We start from the raw sequence: 24,390 nt of genomic DNA, 5'->3' as shown, positions 1-24,390 counted from the left end.
AAAATAAAATTGGTACTGTTTGAAATAACAAAGACGTAAAGATTTACAGATAACATTCAAAAAATACATTTTTTGGAAAACCTTACATAAAACTACAATTTCATAGATTCTAAACAGTCTTCTCACTACTTACTTCTTTTTTAAGTCTCTCTGTTCTGCGTAACTCTTGCCTTAAACTTTCTACTTTTTGCATCACCACTTCCATTTCTTCCTCCTTATCTCGGAGCTGGCGGGCAAGCTTTTGTTTTTGAGAGTGCAAGTCTGTCAGCCGCTCGTTCATCTCTGAGAACTCCTGCATTGCCAATTTCCGCTGGCTGTGTGCATCTTTCAACTCTTTGGCTTGGGATTTTAATCTGTCACTAGACTCTGCCAGTTCCTACAGTTTAAAAAAAGAATTAAGTAATAAACCTAGAAAGCTGCAAGGCCAATTCTCTGGATGTGCATCTAAAACCTTCTCCAGAGCGAACAGAAACTACACACTCATTTCTTCTGATAAATGCATCTACAATACAGATTGTATGCTTCTATAAATACGGTAAGAGGCCAGGTTTTACTGCTGAAGTCAGTTAAACTGCATAAAGTGTGAATTTGCTTTTCAATACAAAGGCTTTCAAGCACTCACATTAAAACATAAAAATACCTTGCTATCTTAAAAAATGTCATTGGCATAGTTTTTCATGAACTACGTAAATTAATAAAAATAATAGCATTCATCTCAATTTTTAAAAAAGGCTTCTGCATTAACTAAATGGAGAACTCTGGTCTATGAAAATTTCTACTTTAAAAGCTTCTAAAAACTGACCTACCCATGGCAACAATCATTTCCACACACTATACCATAATATAAATTTTACAGAATGTTTCAGGCAACAAAACACTGTGTTTAACAATAATATATGATAATTATTCTTTTACAAGAACCCACATAAAAACACAGCCAGTGCTGTGATACCCCTAGAGTGAAAAACCTTCACAAAGCTTGCTGTTGTCTTAGATCTGTTTTATTACACTATGAATGAAAGATCACAACAGTTAATATGGTTTAATGATGTTCAGCCAAATTAGAGAAGAACAAAGAAGCATGGAAAAGTAAGTCTAAGGATAAAGTGGCAGGAAGAATTAATATTTGGCACTGTTGACATTATACAAATTTAAAAGCATTTCCTGAGGTTTTTTAAAGATGTCCAAATCACTACGGGTTGTTTTAGAATAGAGATAGTCCTTCTTAGATAAACTGGCAGTTCTCAAGGTTTTAGAAACCTTATGAGTTAAAAGAAAAAGTGTTAAATACAGATGGCAGGTAAACATTGAACGTGGACTCTACAATACTGTGCTAATACAAATCACGATGAGAAGCAAACTGATGTATTTTGCACCGAATTGTATTTTCAAATTGATTTAATCATGACGGCAAAGTAGCCACAGAAGTCAGTATGTTATTAAATAAGAAAATGAGGAATTAGGGAGATAGAGAAAACTAAAATCAGAAAAATAATTTTTCAGTCTTCATATTTGGGTAATTTTTCACATCTCTCTTCTTGGAACATTTCCATGCCACATCCCTAACAGTAAATTCTGAACATTTTTTCCCTGCTACAGTCTCACCCTTATTTCAGATTAAAATAGTTGTCTGAAATAGTTCTTCTCTTCTCCATCTTCTAATCACTCTAATTATCATCTTAATCTGAGACTATAAAACCTTCTTTGCAACCATTCTGCAATTTGGATCATAGAGTAGTTTACTATCTGGAATTACTCACTTAGGACCACCCAGCAATCCTACATACAATGCTTTAAATACTGTCCTTGTCTTAAAAAAAGTCAGAAAGCAAAGTAGGTCACATTAAACATTTGTTACCTACTCATTAATTTTACACTCAAAGGTTATTTTAAGCAAAATTAAAAAGTAAAAATAGTCTTTAGGATTTAGAATAGTCACTGACAAAACACTTTTACCTTATTAAGATCTTCCCTCTCTTGCTTCAGTGTTCTGACTTGTTTCTCAAAAGCCTTTATTTGTCTGGAAGCATCATCCAACTCCCGCCTTGCAGTGCTGGCCTCTTCAAGTTGCTGTTCTAGCTGATCAGAATCTAGAAAAAGCAGCATATTTCTAAATATGTTAAGGGAAAGTTATTCTAGAATAGCATACTCTAGCTGTTTGAAGCCTCTTCAGTATTTATTTTGGTTTCAAATTAACACAAACTAATGCAATTCTTACCTGGCTTTATAATAGGGATTAGGTGGTTTCAACTACCATATTTGCTTTTAACAGAAGATAGGTCACAGCTTGATGCAACACAACGTAGAAAATGACAGCTTGTCTTTTCACATTGTAATAATCACACCCTACACATAATTCTGTACTGCACGCCATAACATGTCCTATACATTTGACTTGTGCACACCATAGAATCATAGAAACACAAGGCTGGAAAGGACCTACAAGATCATCTAGTCCAACTGTCCTCCTATCACCAATACTACCCACTGAACTACTAAATCTTATCTCGTAGCACCTTTTCCAGGCGCTTCTTGAACACCGCGAGGAATGGTAACTCCACCAACTCCCTGGGCAGGCCACTCCAGCGCCTGACCACTCTTTGAGAGAAAACGTTTGATTCTGCTATCTAATCTAAATCTCCCTGGCGCAACTTGTGGCCATTTCCTCGAGTCCTATCATTAGTTATCTGAGAGAAGAGGCCAACCCTCTACTCATCACAATCTCCCTTCAGGCACCCCCCAGTGCACTCAGCTGCTCCTCACAGGACTTGTGCTCCAGGCCCTTCACCAGCTTCATAGCCCCTCTCTGGACACGCTTCAGGGCCTCGATGTCCTTCTTGTAGTGAGGGGCCCAAAGCTGAATACAGCACTCGAGGTGCGGCCTCACCAGAGCCAAGTACAGGGGGCCAGGATGCCATTGGCCTTCTTGACCACCTGGGTACACTGCCGGCTCATGTTCAGCCGAGCACTGATCAACACTCCCAGGTCCCTTTCCTCTTCACAGTCTTCTAACCACTCTCCCCAAGCCTATAGCGTTGCATGGGGTTATTGTGGCCAAAGTGCAGGACCCGGCACTTAGGCTTGTTAAACCTCATCCCATTTGCCTCAGCCCAGCAGTCCAGGCTATCCAGATCCCTCTGAAGGGCCACCCTACCCTCAGGTAGATCGACACTACCTCCCAATTTGGTGTCATCTTCAAACTTACTGAGGGTACACTCAATCCCCACATCCAGGTCATCAATAAAGATATTAACAAGATATTAAACAAGATAGGCCCCAGTACCGACCCCTGGGGGACACCACTTGTAACAGGATGCCAGCTGGACTTAACTCCATTAACCACTACCCGCTGGGCACAGCCCTCCAGCCAGTTATTTACCCAGAGAACAGTGTACCTGTCCAGGCCACAGGCAGCCAGTTTCCCCAGGAGAAGACTGTGGGAGACCGTGTCAAAGGCTTTGCTGAAGTCTAAGTAGACATCAACAGCCCTTCCCTCATCTAGTCTGGTCACACGGTGATAAAAGGAGACAAGGTTGGACAAGCACGACCTGCCTTTTGTGAACCTGTGCTGGCTGGGCCAACGATACTTAACGATATCGTGATACTTAATGTATCTTTCCTTACAGTGTATCATAACTATAAAGAGTTTCCTCCTCCCCATAAACTCCCCCAGAAAGGATCAGCAGAAGTAACCAATGCAAGAGAGAGCTGGGAAACATTCTCCTATTGATACACTTAAAATTAACTTCAGAAGATTTTACTTACTTCTAGTATGAAAACCACTTGTGTTTATGTGATCTACTTTACTATTATAAGTACAGGAAAACTACTACATCCATTTTCTTACTGTCATTTATACAATGAAAGTACAGTTCTATGACACAGCTAAATAATGTCATATTAATACTCTCAAATGCTATAATATAAAAAGCTGGCATCCATAAAATATAACAGAAAACTGAAAATTTCTAGATAGTGTTTTCCTTCTAGCTTGTCACTTAAAAACATGTATTTAAAGCAAGATATATGTGAAGGTGGGTTAATTCTGATTTCTGAAATCAAAGGCGAAATGTCTTCATATTTCATAGTTGTGGCAGGACTTCAGACCATATGTATTTATCCACAGAACAAGGACCCATCCATACTCTTGATAAGAGCCTTTTACAACCTTTTCATAAATGCAACCCTAAGAGACTGACTCTCAGGGAAATCAAATTAAAAAAAAATACATTTCGAGGAACTGTAATTTCTGAAACACAAGAATTTTATAAGCAAAAGAATACCATTACCTTGTACTCATACAAATATTCAGTACCGTTCTAATTCATTAACTCTTGTTTAAAAATTTAAAGGAATGCATTTAAATAAGAGATGTAGCTCAAAGACATAAATTATTAACTGGCTGCCTTACATAGGCTACTCCGAAGTCACCAGCAAAAAGAAAGTTTATATATGGCTCTGCTGATCCAAGATAAATCTCTCCTCTGTGCATGAACTACTTTGTTCCATAGCTCTGTTTTCTTCTTCTGTTCCTGCCTTTTACATATTTGGCAATGTTAAAGATTCCTCAAAGTTTTCTCCTATGTAACTTACAGAACAAAAATTACAACTTTGACCTCAAAAAGTGAAAGCATATGCTAGCTTGTCATTACCCGAAAAAATAGGCAGACAAAAAAAAAATCGTATTTTTCTAAGGTTCCACTGGTTACACTCTTTAATTTGACACAATTTTACGTTCATTTTTATTACCTTTTTAAATGGGTGTTTACACTTACAGTTCCAGAAGAGGCAGCAAAACAGGTTAGAGTATAAAAGCTGGTTGTAACATATGAGTAGTAAACGGTAGTTTTCCTTCTAATCATTCTAGTTGTTGCTCACATTTTAGCTAATATATGCAAACACTCACTGTAGGAAGTTATTACATTTAATTGCCCAAGAGATGAGCCAAAAGCATAAAGTTCAGCTCTGCACCTGAACTGAACCTTCTTAAAGTTCATCAGTTCTAGACTTGGATATACAGATATTTTAAAGGTCATCCAGTAAACTGGAAACTAGCTCCCCTAAATCTGGGTGCACTCAGACATGACCATCATCTGGTTTGTGCCTGTCTTATGTCAATAACTTAGTTTTAAAATCTATTTCTTAAAAAAATAAAAAATAAAAAAAATACACCACACACACCAACCATAAGATCAAGTAAAACACAACATTCTCTCTACCCAATTTTATGAAATTAACTTGGATTAGCTACAACTCAAGGCACAAATGAGTGCCTTCTACTTAGTGCCTTTAATGTCTGGACCTGGCAAGGCATTCAAATATATACTGGGGAAGTTATGTGGTGACTAGGTGAATTACATGACTGTACGTCTTCCTTATTTGATCACATTCTTCACTTCCAACCCAAAAACCAAAAGCGTATGTTGTTTGTAGGAATAAATATATCAGTACGTATGTGGCATGAAACAGAAAATTCTTAATGGTACTTAAGGGAAAATAATATCAATTAATATTCTCAATATTAGCTGCCTTTACCAGACACTGAATTCTTTTATGAATAGAAATGGATATCAGTTGTGTTGGAGAACGTTCCACACCTTTTTAATTTTTTTTTTCAATACCAGAGAAAGAGAGTAATATCTGCAAGAATGAACTAAAATCTGAGCTGCAGCTCCGTAAGTCAAGAGGAAAATATAAGTTAAAGCTGTCCTTGTTGCATTTCTATAAATGCATGGTCCTACGAAAAAACTGTTCTAATGAATGCTGGTTTTCACTGGTCCCATTGAACCAAAAACAGAGCTGAGGGTTGTTGCAGAACAGAGATTTCTGATCGTGTCTTGCCTTTCCTCGTTACAGCAACAACTGGAAGGACATTTGGCTGGAGATCAGCTTCACAAAAACCTTTGTTCTGACATAGCACCAACAGGACATTACTCAGACTAGTGAGATCCTCCCTGAGCTACTTAAGCATTATTTTTTGGACATGAACGTGGCTTATGGTACAATGCAAAACTGCTACATCATGCCAGAGAAGCTGTCCAACTATATATCTGTAACACAGACTCTTTAAGACCACACAATTTTAGCATAATATAACCTATGTGCTACAGTCTGCAATTCATATATAGTGTGCTTCTGCCCTGTAACATAGCAGCAGAGTCTAAACACAGCAACTAAAATGTCTGGAAGTTAATTTCCAGTTCTTCTTTCTATGGGTGTCCCTGCTGGCATTCCTGAAGGAACTGAATGAAGCTTTTTCACAAATATAAACCAGAACAACTCTTTTTTTAGTTTCTTTGACCATTTTCTCACTTCTTTTTCCCTTGCCACAGGTAACCTACAGTTATACAAGTAGATATCCATCTACCGTGTCTGATTTTTCCCTGATAAAATGCACACTTTCTCCTGTTTGGGTTGACAAGAAAAATAGGATTTCTCCTCCTTCTTTCTACATTCCTAGTCTCAATACCTGACAATCTCCATCAATCTTGTTAATTTTCCTAAATAAAAATTATCCTCACTCTAGAAGTTCTTAAAATATGGTGAATCTGGGAGAGTAAGGATAGCAAAGATGAATTTGGATGTATTGAATTTCCTTGACTCTCCATAAACGTCCCCAGTAGCCTCTTTCAAGACACAGGATACTGCACTAGGTAGATCTTTGCTTTTAACTAGTTTGAGAGTTCTAAAAAATTGTAACATGACATTAATTTAAGAAATTCAGCTCTTTACCTGCACAAATTTCAAAAATGCTTTTCAAGCTTAAAGTACTTTTTTGTGCGTGTGTGTTGGCGAGGGTTGTTTTTCGTTCTTATTGAATTGTCCTTATGTCAACCTTGAGTTCTTGCACTTTCCCATTTTCTTCCCCATCCCACTGTGGGCAGGAGGAGTGAGCAAACAGCTGTATGGCGTTTAGCTGTCTACTGGGTTAAACCACAAACCAAATATTTTTCAGACTGTTAAAACTGCTAGACTGAAGTCTTCATCCCTCAAGTTTGTTTAGCCATGTAAGCAAGAATCAATACCTTCTTTCTTTCCAGTTTACTATCTATGTACCTGCATACAAAGCGAGAAATACTAAGGTATGCTACAGTGGCTCATAAAAGGACAGCAAAGTGACTTTGACTTGTAAAAGGACAGCAAGAAGTTTTGATAGAGCAAAAAATAACCAAACAATTGCTCTATCTACTCCTGCACTACATTCTTGGAGGAAAAAAACAAAACAAAACAAAAACAAGGAAGCACAAAGGAAATTGGTCATGGTTTCAGATTCTTAGGTAGAGCCTGATTCACATCCATGTAAATTAGCAATACCACAATTTAAAACCAGTGGAAATTCACCACTAATGGCAATAGCAGAAGTCACTGAAACTTCCTTTCCCTTGCAACTGAAATTACTCAAGTACTAAGTACTACGCTGAATTTGAAAAAAATGTTGCACTACAACTGAGAAGCAAACAATAAAATGAGAAGTAAAAATAGATAGGAAAATTCTTTAAAAGGAAAACACTGGGGGAAAAAGATCTTGTCAAAGTATTCTTTACTCTTACAGTTGTTACATTAATATTTATAACTTACCTGTTACCTGTTTCTTCAACTTTTCAATTTCTTCTTTTAAGCTTTTAATTTCTAGATCTTTACTTGCTGTAATTGGGCCATCCACTGTTGAATACTGCAGAGCCTGTACTGTCTGGGTGGACTCTAAAAACAGATGTAAAAGAGAGGAACCAATTACATGCCTGACATCTAGGTGGTCAGAAGGATATTATTACCGGTTAACTAAGACATGCCAAAAAGCCCCTCTACTGAGGCATTTTACATGTATGCACTTAAGGCCGTATCCCAGACATTAACACCTAACGTGCAGACTCAAAACCTTAAAGCAAAAACAGCATTAAGGTAGAAATTTAAATTATGATGAATATTTCAGAAAACTACAGTTGCAATTATTATTAAATGCCTCTACAGATCTAATGAAAAAACGTTTCTTTTTTCCCCCAAACAATAGAAAGCAACATACACCTTTGAGAATTCAAGAACTGCATTAGGTTACACAGTCATTTATGTGTCAAAAATCTTTTCCAGTCTCCAGCAAGACCAAGTCTTACTCCTGTAAAAAACTGTGCATGTCTACAGATTAGGATGCTATGATTTATAATTTCTAATGGCTAATGGCCAGTTTTTTCAGGATGCTATGATGCCAATTATTTTCAGGATGCTACAATATATAATTTCTAATGACATGGGGCCAATTACTTTCAGCAACTGTCAGCTGGACAAATTAAGTTCTTACAGATTTTTAGAATTAAATCTTTATGCCAGAATGGTTATTAAATCCTTACACCAGAATGGTTATATAAGACATAGTGCAAGCGGTGTCAGCATGTTTTAAGAAGTTGCATACATACGATGTTTCAGGCATAAAGACTATCAGAAGTTTAATATGTCAACGGAAATAATAGAGATTTTTTTCTTCTAGAAATCTTTCCGTGAGTCAGATTTTTTTTCTCCACTGAATAAACTGTGCTTCACATAACCACAAGCTAATTAAGTCAAAATCATGACTGAAAGATTTTCCTATGATACCTTGCAGTTTTCTACTAAGTTCAAGCTTTTCCTGTTCTAGACGTCTTATTCTCCTCTCATAAGCTTCTGTTGCTAAACTGTCCTCCAAAGTTCTTTGAATACTTGCATCAAGATCCATGGAGGGTGGTCCAGCTGTCAGCCTGAGACAGCTGCGGTCTGAAAGCACACTGGGAAAGAAAATTAAACAGTATTTCATTTTACAACAGGACGTGTTTAAAATTTAAAAAACAAACAAACAAACAGTAAAGTTGTTTAAATTGTGAATAACTACGTAAATCATTACACAATAAAATAATAGTTTGTCAGTATGTGCTTAATAAAACTTGAATTCATTTCTACCTAGCATGACTGATATCCCCAATGCGTTTTTAATAATATAAAAGTGAATAAACTCATGATTAAAAATGACCATTACAGACAGTCCAAGTTAGTTTCCAGATGGCAAAAAGTGAGTGTCTAGATACTTAATAAGATTACAATAACAGTTTATTTTAAAATTATTCATCAAGTTTGCCAAGTACTTTAATTATAACAACTACAACAAATGGTGTGAAATTATCACATGAAAATCTGAGCATCTATATATCAGAAATACTATGAGGCCTTGGTTCTGTGTATACATATTTACAGACACTGCTACTTATGCAAGTAATCTTTTTGAAGTCTAGAGGTCATCTCACGTAACTAGTACTAAGCACATGTTTGCAGAAACATGCCTGGCTTTTCAATAGTTGTAATAATTATTTATTTATTTGTAGAAATGATCAAGGAAGAGTATGTAGGTTTTCTTGTTACTGTTTTATTTAGCAGTAGAGATGACCATGACAAATACCACATTAATACAAAATTTACAATTAAGAGTATTTTTTGTTGTTGTTTCCATTCAAACTAAGAAGAGTTTCAAAGGACTAGAAATAAAACAGTTTTTAAAGACTTATAAGCCAAGTTCTCTCTGGGTCCACACATCTGGTCTTATCTTTGCCATAAGTGGTCAACTTCTCACACTGTCTGAAAACCACCATTTTCAACATAACACCTCTGAACAGATTTGTTGACCTATACACTGAAGTAAATTTTACCTGCAGAAGGTTCACTATTTTGGACAAACAGCATTTTAGTTTATTCCCTGGTAATCTCCTCAATAAAACACATTCTTTTGTTATCTGTTTATAGTGGGTTTCAGAGAGAAACAGGATATTATGCAACTATCCTACTGACAATTCCAGAAATCTTACTTACCAGCTACTCGTATATGTGAAACCCACAAATGGTAAATGATGGCCAGAAAATGCAGTGTGTGATGGTGGAGGCATTGTCTCCTAGAAAAATAACAGGACAGTTGAGCAAGTAATATCCCACTGGATTAAAAAAATAATAAAAAAAAGAGTTTAATCATGTGTGAAGTGTTAGTGACAATATCATATTAACTAGATTCTCAGTCATCCTTATATACAGCTCAAATATGAAATGGCATCACCTAAATCTACCTATAATAGCAGGCAATATATAAAAATATAACATGCTGGCATAAAAATGTTTTTCTGATTAAACAGACTATCATTGGAGGAAAGCAGAATATAATAAAGATTAAAAGACAATTAACTCCGTCTGTTTTTCAAGAAGCTCTTAGCTCACACAGTATTTTTTAATTCCCTCTTTTACTCCTCTCTGCTCTTCAGTCAGCAGGGCTTTTGCCCATAGATTTACGCCTTTCCTGAGCAGGCTCTCTCTACTTTGACAGAACAATTTTCTAGAAAAAAAGTATTATAACAGGGTTTTCTAACCCCATTAATGTTTTGAACATTTCTACCGTCATTGTTCCTTTTCTCTGCCAGACAAATCAACAAACTACAGACAATTACAAATCGAGACAAATCTTTGAGTTTCTCTTCAGGCTAAAACAACCTTGTTGCTATATTTCTGGAAGCCTTATAAGTTCTAATATTCTTAAGTATACTGTTAAAAGTTTCCTGTTTAATCCCAAGATGCAAGGTTTATGTTGTTACACTAAAGGTTGCCTCCCAGTCTGTCTTGCATAATGCCTGCTTACATAATGGTCATCAAAGGCAGCCCCCTGTGAAGAAGCACGTGGCCCTGAGAGTGATAAAGCATTTGAAATAAAAGAAAATGTAATGCTTCTTTTTTTTCCTGAAATCAAACAGAAAAAGAAGAAGAGAACCAGTTGTACATGTTTTAATGTAAAATTTAGCAGGACAGAACAGGTAACAAGACTGTATTCAAAAGAAATCCAAAATTACTTCTTGGGTGGTGACATCAACTATATTACATCACAAACTTGACCTTCTAGCAGAAAAATGATCTTCACATCAAAAAAGGCCCCTAGATAGGAGAAGCTTAGACAGTGTGAATAAGCTACAAAAGGTAATCAAGCTTTACAAAGACCTGCTACAGACAGCATCCATTTTTACCACCCAATCCTGACAGTTGTCCCTGGACAAAATAATATGCAAACATATTGGAAGACCGTATAAAAAAGTTATAACATAAAAATAGTTGTGAAAGGAAATGGGCAATACCAGATTCAAGTGGAGAACAACTGAGAATTATGACTGCTTTATACACTGTAACCATAGAATTTATTACTTTTCATATAGTTCAAGTTGAGAGTTTTTCCACCTCTTCCAGACATTTTGACATTCACCATAAAAACTAGCAAAAAAAAAAAGTAAAAAATGCATGTTGTTCCTATGCAGCCACACTGATTTGCCTGATCTGTCTACTTGAAAGGAGTAGACAGACACATACCTCTACCACTGGATTTCATCTGGTTTTAGTCTGCTGTTGGAGGAATGGGAATGCAAACAACAGTCACATCCTGCCTATATCAAGTCATGTTGACTAAAGCTTATCTGTGGGTCCAGGAAGCACAATGGAACTGAGAAGCATAAGCAGTTCAGAAAACAAAAGCAAAAACAGTGCAAATGCTTCACCTCACATGCAAGCAACAGATTTCTGAACCATTCAATAAATAAAAACACATTTCCAAAGAGATGACACAAGGCATTCCTCTGATGCTAGGATCCCTATCATCTGTCAAAGGTCCCATTTAAAAGCATAGAAACACTAAGATTTTTAACATCTTCAAAAAGATGTTAAAAAAGATGCAACTTTTTAGTTGCAAGCTTTTTAGCAAAGGCTAAATTACTTATGTCTCACTAACATTGCTCCTGAAAAAAAAGTAGCTGTAACATTTTTCCTAAATTTTCCCAAAGTTCAACTTAAGTCAGAAAAGAAGCTTGAAAAATTTTACTCAGAATGAACTGAGGTTTGGCAGAGATACAAGCAATTACTAATACAGTGCTACAACAAAATGCATTATGCAAACTTAATACAACTATCAACAATGTTCTATTAAAAATAGTGTCTTGCAGACTACCTACATGTAAATATATTATTATTTTAAAAATTTGGACACTAAGAAGTTGTGACTGCAAATAAGTCATACGTGTAAGTAAGACGTAAAGTTACAAAGACTGTACAATATTTAACAGAAATTATCCCTACAGATCCATACTTGGACGATCAGACTCCAAGCTATGAATTTATACCTCCCTACAGGTTCTTCAAAGCTTCATTTATTTATATTTGTGCAGAACATCATGAACACAGAAATATACTGCCATTATTATATACGTTTTGTTGTAAAGTATAAAACAAAAACAGACTTCTCAAAATGTTAATTACATACTTACAGAATTTTTTAAGCAATCATCATCCACATCAAAGTTTGATGTATCAGTGGGGCTGCTGACTTCTGGGATGTAAGGTGCGTCACAGTTTTTAATGTTGTCCCAATCAATCCCAGCAAAAAATGGATGGTTCTTAAAGTCTTCTATCCCATTTTGTCCAAGTCGATGTTCTCTGCTACAAATGAGCCTTCGGATGAGGTCCTTTGCACTTTCAGAGACATCTGTCACTTGAGCAGGAAACTGAAACCTCTCCTTGAAAATTAAAGTAAGAGAAAATAGTTTATTACCAACAAAAAGTTAGAGAAATCACTCTTCTGAGTGAAAATTATTATGTAGAAAAATAAATGCGCAAATATGCAGGTTCTTAAATATACATAGTAAGGTTTCTAGGTAAAAGACTTCTGACAAAGGAGAGAAACTATTTAAAATTTATCTCCTAGATTTTCTTATTTGAATTTCTCTTAAACTGTTGGATTCTACAGCTGCCTCCAAGTGGAAGAACATTTAAGAATCTGCTGCATAAGCCAACCAATAGAACCAACACAAGAAACACAAAAGGAGCAATACAACGTATCCAAGACTTGCTCCATAGAGTGAACTAGCAGCCGTGTTTCCAAATCCACATTTTAGCTTTCAACTGCTTTATCCTAAAGCAAAGTCATCTGCAATCCATAACCATAAACTCTATACGGAAACATACTTTATGTTCTACATTTATAAACATTGACATAATTATTACATAAAGCCTTATTTTTAAATACACCTCCAAGTTACCCTATTGCTTATTAAAATTAGCTCAGAGAGAGACAGAAAGAAAATGCACTAACTTTGTGGTTCATTATTTTCCCATAGGTCTCCACCAAGGACTCAGCATAAAAGGGTGTTTCTCCATAAAGCATTTCATACATGCAAACGCCCAGGGACCACCAGTCACACTCAGGCCCATACTTCCCTTTTCCATCTTCCATGGCCTGTAAGATTTCTGGAGAGATGTAGTCTGGCGTTCCAACTGCCACTGAAGATTGGACCTGTAGAAGTTACATTTGCAGGACTAAAATCAACTTCCATCATTACAGACACTGCTGCTTGTGGCACTGTGCATGTATATAAACTTAGCCTAGTTTAACCTAAACACAAAAAAAAGCTTCTAAATTTATAAAAGAATACTTAAGCATCCAAGTTACTTCATTAATAGGCATTCCAATGACATTTTTTGATAAACTCTTATGAATATTTAATAAAAGAGAAAGAAGAAACTGCCAATGCTTAGTCTAGAGTTGTTATTGATTTTTTATTGATTATTGGTGTTATTGATGTTTTAGGGCACATATCATGCCCTGGAGTGTTATATTTGAGATAATATATATGATTACATATATTAACCTAAGCATTTTATAAACAGTACGCCCAAACAGCATGCAGTAATATTTTGAACTGAGGCTAGTTACATACCAATACCATTACAATTCCATTTCATTTGACATAAGGCACCTTTTCTCTTTATTAACATATATTTTAGTGGCTAGCAAAGGACTGAGGAAAATTTATGAATATATTATTCTTTCTAATTTACCGTTCCATCTTCCATAAGTTTCAGACAAGAACCAAAATCTGCTAATCGAATATGTCCATTCACATCCATCAAAATGTTGTCTGGTTTAATATCCCTGCAAATAAAAAAAAAATTCAGAATTAGTCCAAAAATGTATTGCATAATATATAGTCCAATCATTAACTCTGTAACACTCTTTATCATTGAAAAACAGAAAAGATCAATAGATGGAACACTATCACAAATCATGTAACAAAATTTTTACCAAGGGACACTTCATGACAGGGGCTGTACATCAAATCATACAATGCATATTGATTTTAGTAAGAATTGTGTAGTCAAACTCTTCTCATCTGTCACAGGTAGAAAAGACAACTTTATTAGCTCTGAACTACAAGTATACAAAACTTTAAATCATCTAAAGAATTTTAGCGAAGTGCTCTCAAGTGAAAGATGAACACAAACACTGAAGACAAACTAAGTTTTACTACAGAACAAAAGTTAACGAAACACTAAAATAACTAACAGATTATTAAAATTAATGTCTTTCTTCAGCATTTTTCTCTCACATCTCAGCTCACTATGTATGTCTGTCATACTGCTGAAATGACCAACAAAGCCATTGTACAGACTGCTGCAGCTTTGCTTGGCCAAAATCTGCACCTATCCTACTCAGGTCATAATACAAATGGAAAATCCCTTCTAAACAGGCATCATAATAAACATTCCTTATTTTGCAAAATTGATTTTTTTTTGTCTCATGTCTTACAGATACCCAAGTACGCTGAAATATAGATAAAGTGTAGCAGAGTAGAGGGGGAGAATCACCTCCCTTGACCTGCTGGCCAAGCTTCTTTTGATGCCACACAGGATACAGCTGGCTTTCTGGGCTGTAAGTGCCCATTGCCAGCTCATGCTGTTGTTCTAAACATTGCTTATTGAGAATTTATAATGGCAAAATTAGAAAGTCACCTTGAGTGGCATTACAGAAGCAACTGTGCAAAGCTCTCACCCTGTTACACCCAGTTATACACTTTTATACGCAGTCAGGTATAGTTAATATAGTACCATCACGTTGTTCTGAAGAAAGATTACTTTGTGAATTAGGGTTATCATGTATCAGTAAAGCCATCGGTTTTATATCAGGCTTTTACTCCAATAAATATTTTCACTTGGATATATATATATGCAATAATTCACATGTAGCATCTGGCTTTATAAACTACCTTTTATAAATATCCATTTATTGTAACTAACTTCAATCCTGATTCACTCACAACTTTAAAAAGTTAATTTACAAAAGCAGAAACATTATTACAATTTACTTCCCCCCCACCCCCAGTCTTTTCAAAGCAGTAAGTATTTTTATTTTAACTAGAATTGGCACAGGCACCTGACCACCCATGGTTTGAATGCAGCTGGGTTACCACAAAACCCTGTTTGCTACCGAAGTTGCAATCCTCCCATTCTTCAGGCCCGCTGCTGACCCAGTCACCAGAACTGACAGCACGCAAAAGACAAAGAGAAGTGACAAGCAGAGCAAGAGAATGTGCCAGCAGATCCCAGGTAACAACCAATGTGCAATTCTGCAGCTCTCCAGGGTCCCTGGGGTCACAGCAGTGACAGTGCGTCTACTGATTTAATGCCTAACAGTTTGTGTCTTGTGACTTGAACAACAGATATTACAGAGCATGAAGAGCAGTGCTGGTATTGCCTCCAAGGCACTCAATCTCTTCATTTTAAGTATAGATAATATTGCCGGTATCTCAGATTCCCCGTGTAACCAGACCAATTCTTATGCCAGTAAAGCCGCACCATTAACTCAAATGAAACTCAGAAATCAGTTTCTGATCTAGTGTATCTTGGGAACCAAATATACTGGCACACAAACGTTAAGAGGCTTTACAGGATAAAAACACAAGGTAAAAGCTCAATTTCAAAACTCAAAGTGGCCCACGTTGAAAATAAATTTTAGCTGCCTTAAAAAAATGTAGAAATGTTTATAAAGTAACAACTAAACACTATATGTGAAATTAAACTTTTTGCATCATGTGACATGGCATAATGAAGACATTTCATTACAAAGCAAACCATAAAAATTAACCAAAACCGTTCTCTAAATAACATTCTTTCTCTTGATTTTTGCTGACACTGAATATGCCAAAGAATTGCAACCTGCAGATTGCAGAAATAGTTTTATTTATTTTACAGTGACCCACCAAAAACATGTTCCTAACTGAAAACAAACACATGCTATGGAGACCTCTGGAAATGTAACTCCAGTATAAAACACTTTGTAAAAGCATGCAAGTTCCTCTTAGAAGCTGGACCTAGTTCAAGCTAAACAAAAACATGAGTCACCTTCGAGACTCCATTTATGCATGTTCAATCTTTTAGTACGTTCCTAAGAGAAATAATAATAATAATTAGTATAATAAAACCAAACTGACCTCCCCTACCCCATCTCACAAAATAGCAGAAAACATGGAAAAGCTCACTTTGTTGTCTGCACTATGCTGAAACAAAACTGCAAACACTGAAAGCACTCAGAGGAACAAGTACTTCTTGCACAGTGAAGTTTGTGAGGCTCAGAAATAACTTCACATGAGGAATTTTTACAGTTAAGGAAAAAGAAGCCAACTTAATGCACATTATGGGGAAAAATAATGTCATAAACCTCACATCTCTGCTGAGCACTTTTTAGATTCCATTAAAATTAAGAGCTTTACTCCACGTTTTTGTTTTGAAGACATTTGTTTACTCCTTTAGTGATCAGAACTGATTTTTCTTCTAAACAGAGCATGGTCTTCCCCATATTCCTTGGCTTATCCCAGTTCCCTTGGTGTATGCACCGGACCCCTGCTTCCATCTCAGCTGTAATTCTATTCCTACCATCTCCTGCCTCCTAAACTCGCCTAAGAAATTGAGATGTCCAATCTTCCACAGCCAATCAAACCTGCATCACCTCCACTCTGATTTCATTCTCTCACTGTCAGCTTCTTCACTCTTTAGTCCTAGTTTCCCTGCCTGTACACACGTAAACTCTTTTCTCCTAAATTCTCAGCAGTCAGTATTTCCCCATGGTCATTTCCCAGATTCCATTCCCACTCCCACTGGTTTCTTATTCCTCCAGTCTGTACTTCCTCTGTCCTCTTTCTTCATTAACCTTTTGTTCTGCTACACAGGAATCTTCTTTGGTACTGCAACGTAGAGCACTGTTAACAAAGAGTATCCACGCTTTCTCTAGAGTACTATTTACCATCATCTCCTTAAACTGCAGTGAAAGTCCCTTCATTCTTAGAGCTCTGAAACAGAGCAAACCTGCAGAAGAAGAAAACTGCAAAGAACATAGGAGGCAATGGGTACAAGCTGTTAGAGACAGACCCAGTACAAAGCAAATCTGTTGCACATGTTCTTCTGGAAGTACACTACAGTGGATTAAGGGGGTATGGGTACCCACCATACCCAAAGAAGTACAATCCTTCCTTATATTGACTTCTATGCAGTACTGTCACCAGAGGTTGTGATCTGAGCACAGACTGCTGTTCTGTTTTTTTGTTTGTTTGAATGAGTGACATACCAGCCTCAAAGGACCCAGAAGTCTCGAGCAAAGAAACTTCTTAAAACACATATTTGGTCATTTAAACCATGACTCCAACACAGAGGACAGCCATGGGAGTGACTTCTATTTCTTTCAGTTGCTTTAGCCTTGATTATAGGAGAAAATCAGTACTCAACAGCAGCTTGGACAAAATGATGCTATTTGTATTTGTATTTTGCAGACTTTATTATTTGCTCCTGTTCAGCTGAGGAATGCCATAGGAATAACAAGTTTGTGCGATGCTGGCAACTTCACCTGTGCAGAAAACAGAAGTGATCTGAAAACAGAAGGCTTCCGATAAAAACTGAAAAAATCTTTAAAGAATCTTTTTTCAAAATTCATAATACTTCTTGGTTTAATGTGGGAAGCTGCTCATACTTCAGATTGGCTTGTTTATCCACATGACTTCACTCAACTCTCTTTAAAATAAGTTTACCTTCTTAAGTCTTAATTAAAACCCAAACATTTTACATACAAAATGTGTTAATATAAACAAAATTCTGAAATGAGACTACAGCAGACATTTAGATTATTGCTATATATTTTGATTTCTCTGTTAATGAGCCAGAGTAGAATTTCATTTGTTCGGTAAGACTCAAGAAAAAGTATTCCCTCTGAGACATACTAAACCCATACATTGCACGTTCCACTTGCAAAACAAATACTTGTGAATCAATTTTTTTCCTGGATTCATTTCTGATACTAAATGAAACTCTACAAATCGCGAGGTCTTGCATATTGAAATTTGGGCTAGCTGATCTCCTGAAGTTCCTTGAATTATGAAACACGAATTATCTGATGATTTTATGATTTCAAAGTGTACCTGTTCCTGAGGTTCATCTATGTCATTCTTTGCATCACTGAATCAATGTTATTCAGTTATCTGCAAGACATCAAGCAGTTCTGCAGGTCTACAGCACAGGAAGCAGCGACTCCAGAAGAATCTTGACTTAATTCAAACTAGACACCAGGAAAATTTTCTTTACCATGAGGGTGGTCAAACACTGAAACAGGCATCCTAGCAAGGTGGATAATGACCTCAGTAATGTGCTTTAACTCTCAGTTAGCCCTGAAGAGGTCAGGCAGTTGGGTTAGATGATCTCTGAATGTCCCTCCCAACAGTTCTAGTCTGATATTTTTTTCTTGGGCAACCTCATGGAGGCAGGGGAAGAGATAAATAGAAAGGAAGACACTTCTTTCCTGTGAGGTGACAGAGCACTGGGACAGGTTGCCCAGAGAGGCTGTGGAGTCTCCTTCTCCGGAGACATTCAAAACCCGCCTGGATGCCATCCTGTGAGACGTGCTGTAGGTGACCCTGCTTGGCAGGGGGGTTGGACTAGATGATCTTCAGAGGTCCCTGCCAGCCTCAGCCACTCTGTGATTCTGTGATACGTCACCATTGGACTAAACGGTTCAGATGTTAATAGACTGTCCTCACAAACACAGCTGAGCTTTTCAAAAAGCAGCAGAACTGAAGTGACAATAGAGGTTCATAGGGTTCTAGATTCAACAACTGCAATGTCAGCTGAGCCTGAAGAAAGAAATGGACCTGTCTGAAATCAAAGGAGCAATTTGATAGCAGAGCTACCAGTTTATTTTAGTCCCGTGGATAAGAAAGTGATAATTTGGAGAACATCACTCTTTCAGACACATCACACACCCCAAGACATGCTGTCCTTAAGAAACAAAGTGAATAAGTTATATTATTTTTCATATGAACAGCATTTTCTTAATGCTATCACAAGTGCCAATTAAAATACCACCAGATGGAAAAAATAAATTAGTTTCTGGACTAACTGCTGGCAGAGAGAGACTGATGCAGACAACTTAATACTAATTGAGGATATCACAGTACATTATTTACTCATTAAACATACAAGAGGATACCCCAAAAGCATAAACCAAAAAAGTTAAAAGCAGACATCAATGGTTATAATTATCCACTCTTACAAATAGAAACATCATTCTTTGCCAAGTTACCTCCTCAAAAAAAAAAAAAAAAAAAAAGGAATATAACCAAGATCTTACTGTCAGAATGCCTGGACTTCTTATCCAAAACTCCTTGAAAACACAGGGCTATCCTTAGTCAGAACGTAAGTTCTACAAACAGTTTATTTCACTCCCTTCTGTCGTTTCAGACAGACTTTTCTTCCACACACCTCCTCTTCTCAAACAGAAATGCTGCAACCATGATAACAAAAAAGGAAAACATCTGGTTTTGGCAGCATTCCAATGAAATGAGAAAATTTGGTGTCTGTAAAGTTTTCATGAAGGTATTCAGCAATGCCATACTGACAGCCTGCTTTAGATATGCAGAGTGAAACAGCTGCTGACCTGCCATCAAGAATGCTAGTCAATTAATTGCTTCATTTTTTTTTTCAGTCAAATCTACAGGCAGTAATGTCCAGGAGCTTATTTCTTTTATCTATTACTCTGTGCCGGGTTATATCAAAGTTGCCATATTCTACCAACGAAATTTTATCTAGATTCTAGTGATCAAAACTAGAAATATGTTCCCACCTGGCAGAAAGACCAATGTGCACTGAGACAAATTTGATTAAGACTGTTGGCAGTTATTCTTTAGTAATCCCAGTAAGATTGCACAAGATAACAGCCTAAGAAAACTGGAATATGTTGTACCTCATTAACTATTCCTCTTATCAAGACTCTGCTGTGTGCCTTCTCCTAAACAGATACCCCTCCAGCTTTGGGTGGAATCCTGAATGTGATTATTTCTATTGAATTCAAAATAATGTAAATAATTTTGATCGCAACCTTATTGTTTACATAGCACTCAAAGAGTTGTATCATGTTTTTTATAGTAAACTAAACCTGCTTCCTGTAAAGCTGACAAACTAAACCTCGGAATTTAAAAAGACGTAGTAGCCATGCACATAGCCTTGAAAACTATAGGAATAGTCAGATTAAACACTTTAAGATTTAAGTCTTGATAAGCAAAGAAAGTACATGAAAAAAGAAGAAGAAGAAATGCTATAAACAATCTTATTTTGAACTTGCAATGACGTGGTTCAGGGTTTTTTTTTCTTAAACAGTGTCTTAATACTGTAAAACTCCATTGTTTTCTCATTAAGTTTTGATAATAAGTAATTATGTGTGTGTTGTTCCAGGAACATCCAGTAATTTACCTCTGCTAAAAGAATCTCACTACTCTCAGCAGGAGATGATTCATCTCAATCTCATTAAAGTCAGTGGACAGACTCCCATCAATTACTAGGACAGCTGAACTAAACCAGTATGATAAAAGTTTAGATCTGATATGCAGCCGTACTTACCGATCAGTGGGTGCAGTTTTATATTTATACTGCTACACACCCTAACCAACATTTATTCTTAGTAATATTACAAAACTAAATGATAGACAATGTAGAAATCAAAGTTACATGTACTAGATGCACTAGCAAAAAAACTTAATTGACAGCACATGGAAAGACACTGTACAAGTATGCTTACTTCAGCAATTCATGGTTTCACCAACCGTCACAGACAGAATCAGGTACTGAACCAAAAATTACTTAGTTTCAGACTACGTTTTCTGACAAAGAATACTTATTAATCTTTAAACCATATTCAGAGAAATTACCTTACTTTTAGTGGACGCAGAAGTTATTACTTTCCTCTTTTACTACAAAGAATTTGCACCACAGACTTGAAGTGTAACATACAAAAAGAAGGCGAACTCTTATCCACACTGAGTTGGGCAACACAAGTAGTATTCCAATGAAAGATCCTTAAATTAGACATTAGAAAACGCTTTCATAATAACGAAAATACCACACTGTAACAAATCGATTAGGGAAATTTCACCAAATCCATCACTGTATTTTTTTTAAGAACTGGTTAGGCTAATATCTGCCAAGATATTTTGCTACAGTTTGATCTTGCCTTGCAGCAGAGGAAAAGTATTAGACTGACCTCTCAAAGTAACCTCCCAGGCCTTTTCTCTACAGTTTTCTCTACAGTTCTACATTGCTCGAAGTTCTGCCACGCAGACAAGTCTTCTGGATGCAGTATTTACTTTACTGTGTTTATTCAGTATATACCTTATTGTATCCAATACCCTTTATGAATTTCAAATGCTAATAAAGGAAATAATAACAAACAACAGGGAATGAGTACATCAGCCAACAAATATACATCTTGAGTTTGTTCAGGCACTGATACTCATTCCTAAATGCTTGAACTGAGTGGAGTTACTGGCTTATAAATATATGCTCCACCGCATAGCATTATAATGTTCTAACATTTTTAACCTAGGAAAAATATCTCCCTGTGACCTTTATATGTATGCATTTGCTTTAAAATAATGGATATCTCAAAAATGATAACAGCTCTAAAATATGGATAATTATTTTGAAAAGCTGCCTGTATCAAACTGTTTTTCTTCTTCTCAGAAAAAAAAGTAATTTGAAATATTCTTTTTGATTAGTACTTGGCAGCTACATGCTTCCCGTGGTTACTATCATCAAAAATGCTAAGCAGCTATCAGAACCAGATACCCAGGGAGAAAACTCTCACATCCAGTTAGGCACCCTAGTCAAGTATTTTGAGGAGATGTCAGGGCAAAGTCACCTGCATGTCTAACTATTATTTCTATTGTCTTGTCAGTTTTATAAACTAAAGCAAGAAAGATGGTAGGTCATTTTAGAAACATTTTAAATTAAAAAAAAAGTTTTTAGAAACATTTAAAATTTTTCAATCTATAAATTTAGTACCTTACAATGCTGATTTACAGATGTTATTTTAAACATCTATGAAACAAAAATGTAAGAGTCATAGGCATTAGCAAAATGCCAATTCCTTATGGCAGACAATCAATGGCCCAACAGAAACTCTGATATCCAATGCATTCTGAAACTGACCGAACTCCAAATAAAAAAATATAGAAATTAAATGAAATAGCCTGACTACCAAACATTGGAACTGGAACAAAAAGAAAGAACAGAAAAGGAAAACAGACTGTGATTTTGCAGTAGAGGGAGAATATAGAAGCTAAGAAACTTCCCTAAAAGTTGTGTGGTAGATCAAAAAACATGTTGGGGCTAAAACACAGAATTGGTCACACATACAGAATTGAATGTTTAATTCACTGATCTTGTAAATAATAGTGTTGTTAAGTAATAACTCATGCATAAAAACACGAGAGCTCTGCACTGTAATTTTCAGGGAATTCTAATAGTTTAAAATAGCTTTTTCTGAGGATCTTTCAGGATGCAGGAAATTTCAGGCACAAGCACAGGAGTTTTGAAAGATGTGCAAACAAAACATGGAAGAAAAAACAGGACTTTTTTTTTTTTAAATCACCAAGATGGTGAATGTTCAACTGTAGCAGGACATATACTTCCCAGTTCTAGTGGCTCGAGACACTCTAGCCTCAGTTTTAGCATCTCTAGCCTCAGTTTTAGTAACTTGAGCATTTTTGCACTGGAAATTCCAGTTCATAAAACAAATATTGGCAAAGCCTCTCTCTCTCTCTCTCTCTCTAAACTCTGCAAGGATATGACAGGTAAAAAAGACAAATTGTTTTGATCATGTCTTAACATTTAATAGTAGACAAGCTTATAAAAGTAGTTCAAATGAAAAACTTCCTGCTCCAAAGCCTAACAAACACAAAGCCCCTTCTTATTGCAAAACACTCAGCAACCAAGGTCGGTCTTTGACACTGATGACACTGTGAAGATAAATGCTGGCAAGATTGGCCTCAAGCCATTAGATAATACCTAACGAGTTGCCTTCCATACCACTGCTCTTTTGCACATACGTTCTCTGCATAAGAATTGTACCCTAGGGGACTCATCTCCCCACACACATGGCTTTAGCTCAGGAGTCTGCAGCTGCAGCAGGGCAGAGCTCCCAGGTCTCTTCTTTGCATCTCAGAAGTAACCACCAGCAGGATTGCTCTGTTACCCCAAAACAAGAGTCTTTATTTAACACAGGCATTTCAGGAAGCCTCGACACTTAGCACCAGACAGTGTTAACGGATCAGCTAGCTGCTTTATTTTGGTGAAACATAGCATCATCACATGGTTAGTCTCTGGCATCAGCCGTGCCAGGTACAGCCACAGCTTCCCCCAATATCTCGTTTTTCTTAATGGATGACTCTGTCCTTAACCGGGCTAAACAGTTAACCCTACTGAGACTCACTGAGTCAACTTAATGAGCAAAGGAAAACAAGAAAAGCTCTTTGGTTTTTGTTTGTTTGTTTGTTTGTTTTAAAAAAAAACAACAGCAGCAATGTAAAACTTAGAGTGAAGTAATAAAATAGGTGGAGTTTGTTGAAAATGCAAACTAGGCACTATTCTGGCCTGGACTACTTATCTGAACCTTGTATTCAAGCGCATGGCCTACATTTCTCACCCAAAATAATGCACTCCTTAGTTAAACTGTCTATAATTTTTTTCTGTAACTATGTGTGTACTATTTATTATTATTAAAAATAAGCCTAGGAATAGACAGGCAACAGAACAGAGTACATAAATATATCTAATAAGAAAAGGATTTAAGTCAGGTTTGTTCGCTTATTGATGGTTCTGCAGAACCCACTTCCCAGCAGAAGGTTGCAAAGTGGGTGTTTAAATTATACCTTTGTGTAACTAAACAACTTTGCCTACGCTGAAAATGCAACAATAACTTGAAATCGAGGGACCTCTGGGAAAAAAAGTGATCAGAGAGAGAAGACTGGCATCTACCATGCTGCCTACAGTTGCGGGGCCCTGAAGAAAAAAGCTGTTTAAAATGGGCTGTGATCCAGAAGTTTTGCCACAGTGGGCTACACATTACTTGCAAAGGAAAAATTGGAAACCTTTAATTTACACAGCATTTAGAAAACAAAACAAACAAAGGTTTTATTTCTCCATCTCTAACTGTTGTTCTTCCAGTTTTCTAATAAACTACTAACACGAGCAGTGGAGTACCTAGCTGAA

General features: G+C 36.5%; 1 protein-coding gene across 9 annotated transcripts in view; it reads right to left on the bottom strand.

Moving 5' to 3' along the window:
- CDC42BPA (CDC42 binding protein kinase alpha) overlaps nt 1-24,390 on the bottom strand; it is a 162,012-nt gene that overhangs the window by 63,616 nt on the left and 74,006 nt on the right. For 8 of the 9 annotated variants that reach the window (XM_066993616.1, XM_066993625.1, XM_066993617.1 and 5 more), the window contains exons 7-14: nt 13,870-13,963; nt 13,124-13,324; nt 12,300-12,548; nt 9,826-9,905; nt 8,587-8,753; nt 7,579-7,701; nt 1,957-2,090; nt 134-376 (exon numbers count right to left, since the gene is read on the bottom strand). In XM_066993616.1, the coding sequence (XP_066849717.1) occupies nt 134-376; nt 1,957-2,090; nt 7,579-7,701; nt 8,587-8,753; nt 9,826-9,905; nt 12,300-12,548; nt 13,124-13,324; nt 13,870-13,963 (1,291 nt within the window). The remainder of the gene's footprint in view (nt 1-133; nt 377-1,956; nt 2,091-7,578; nt 7,702-8,586; nt 8,754-9,825; nt 9,906-12,299; nt 12,549-13,123; nt 13,325-13,869; nt 13,964-24,390) is intronic. The other variant, XM_066993621.1, reaches the window with a different exon arrangement.

The sequence above is a fragment of the Anser cygnoides genome, chromosome 3 (assembly GCF_040182565.1).
Source record: "Anser cygnoides isolate HZ-2024a breed goose chromosome 3, Taihu_goose_T2T_genome, whole genome shotgun sequence".
Lineage (NCBI taxonomy): Eukaryota > Metazoa > Chordata > Aves > Anseriformes > Anatidae > Anser > Anser cygnoides.
This window is presented reverse-complemented; position numbering and strand designations above follow the sequence as displayed.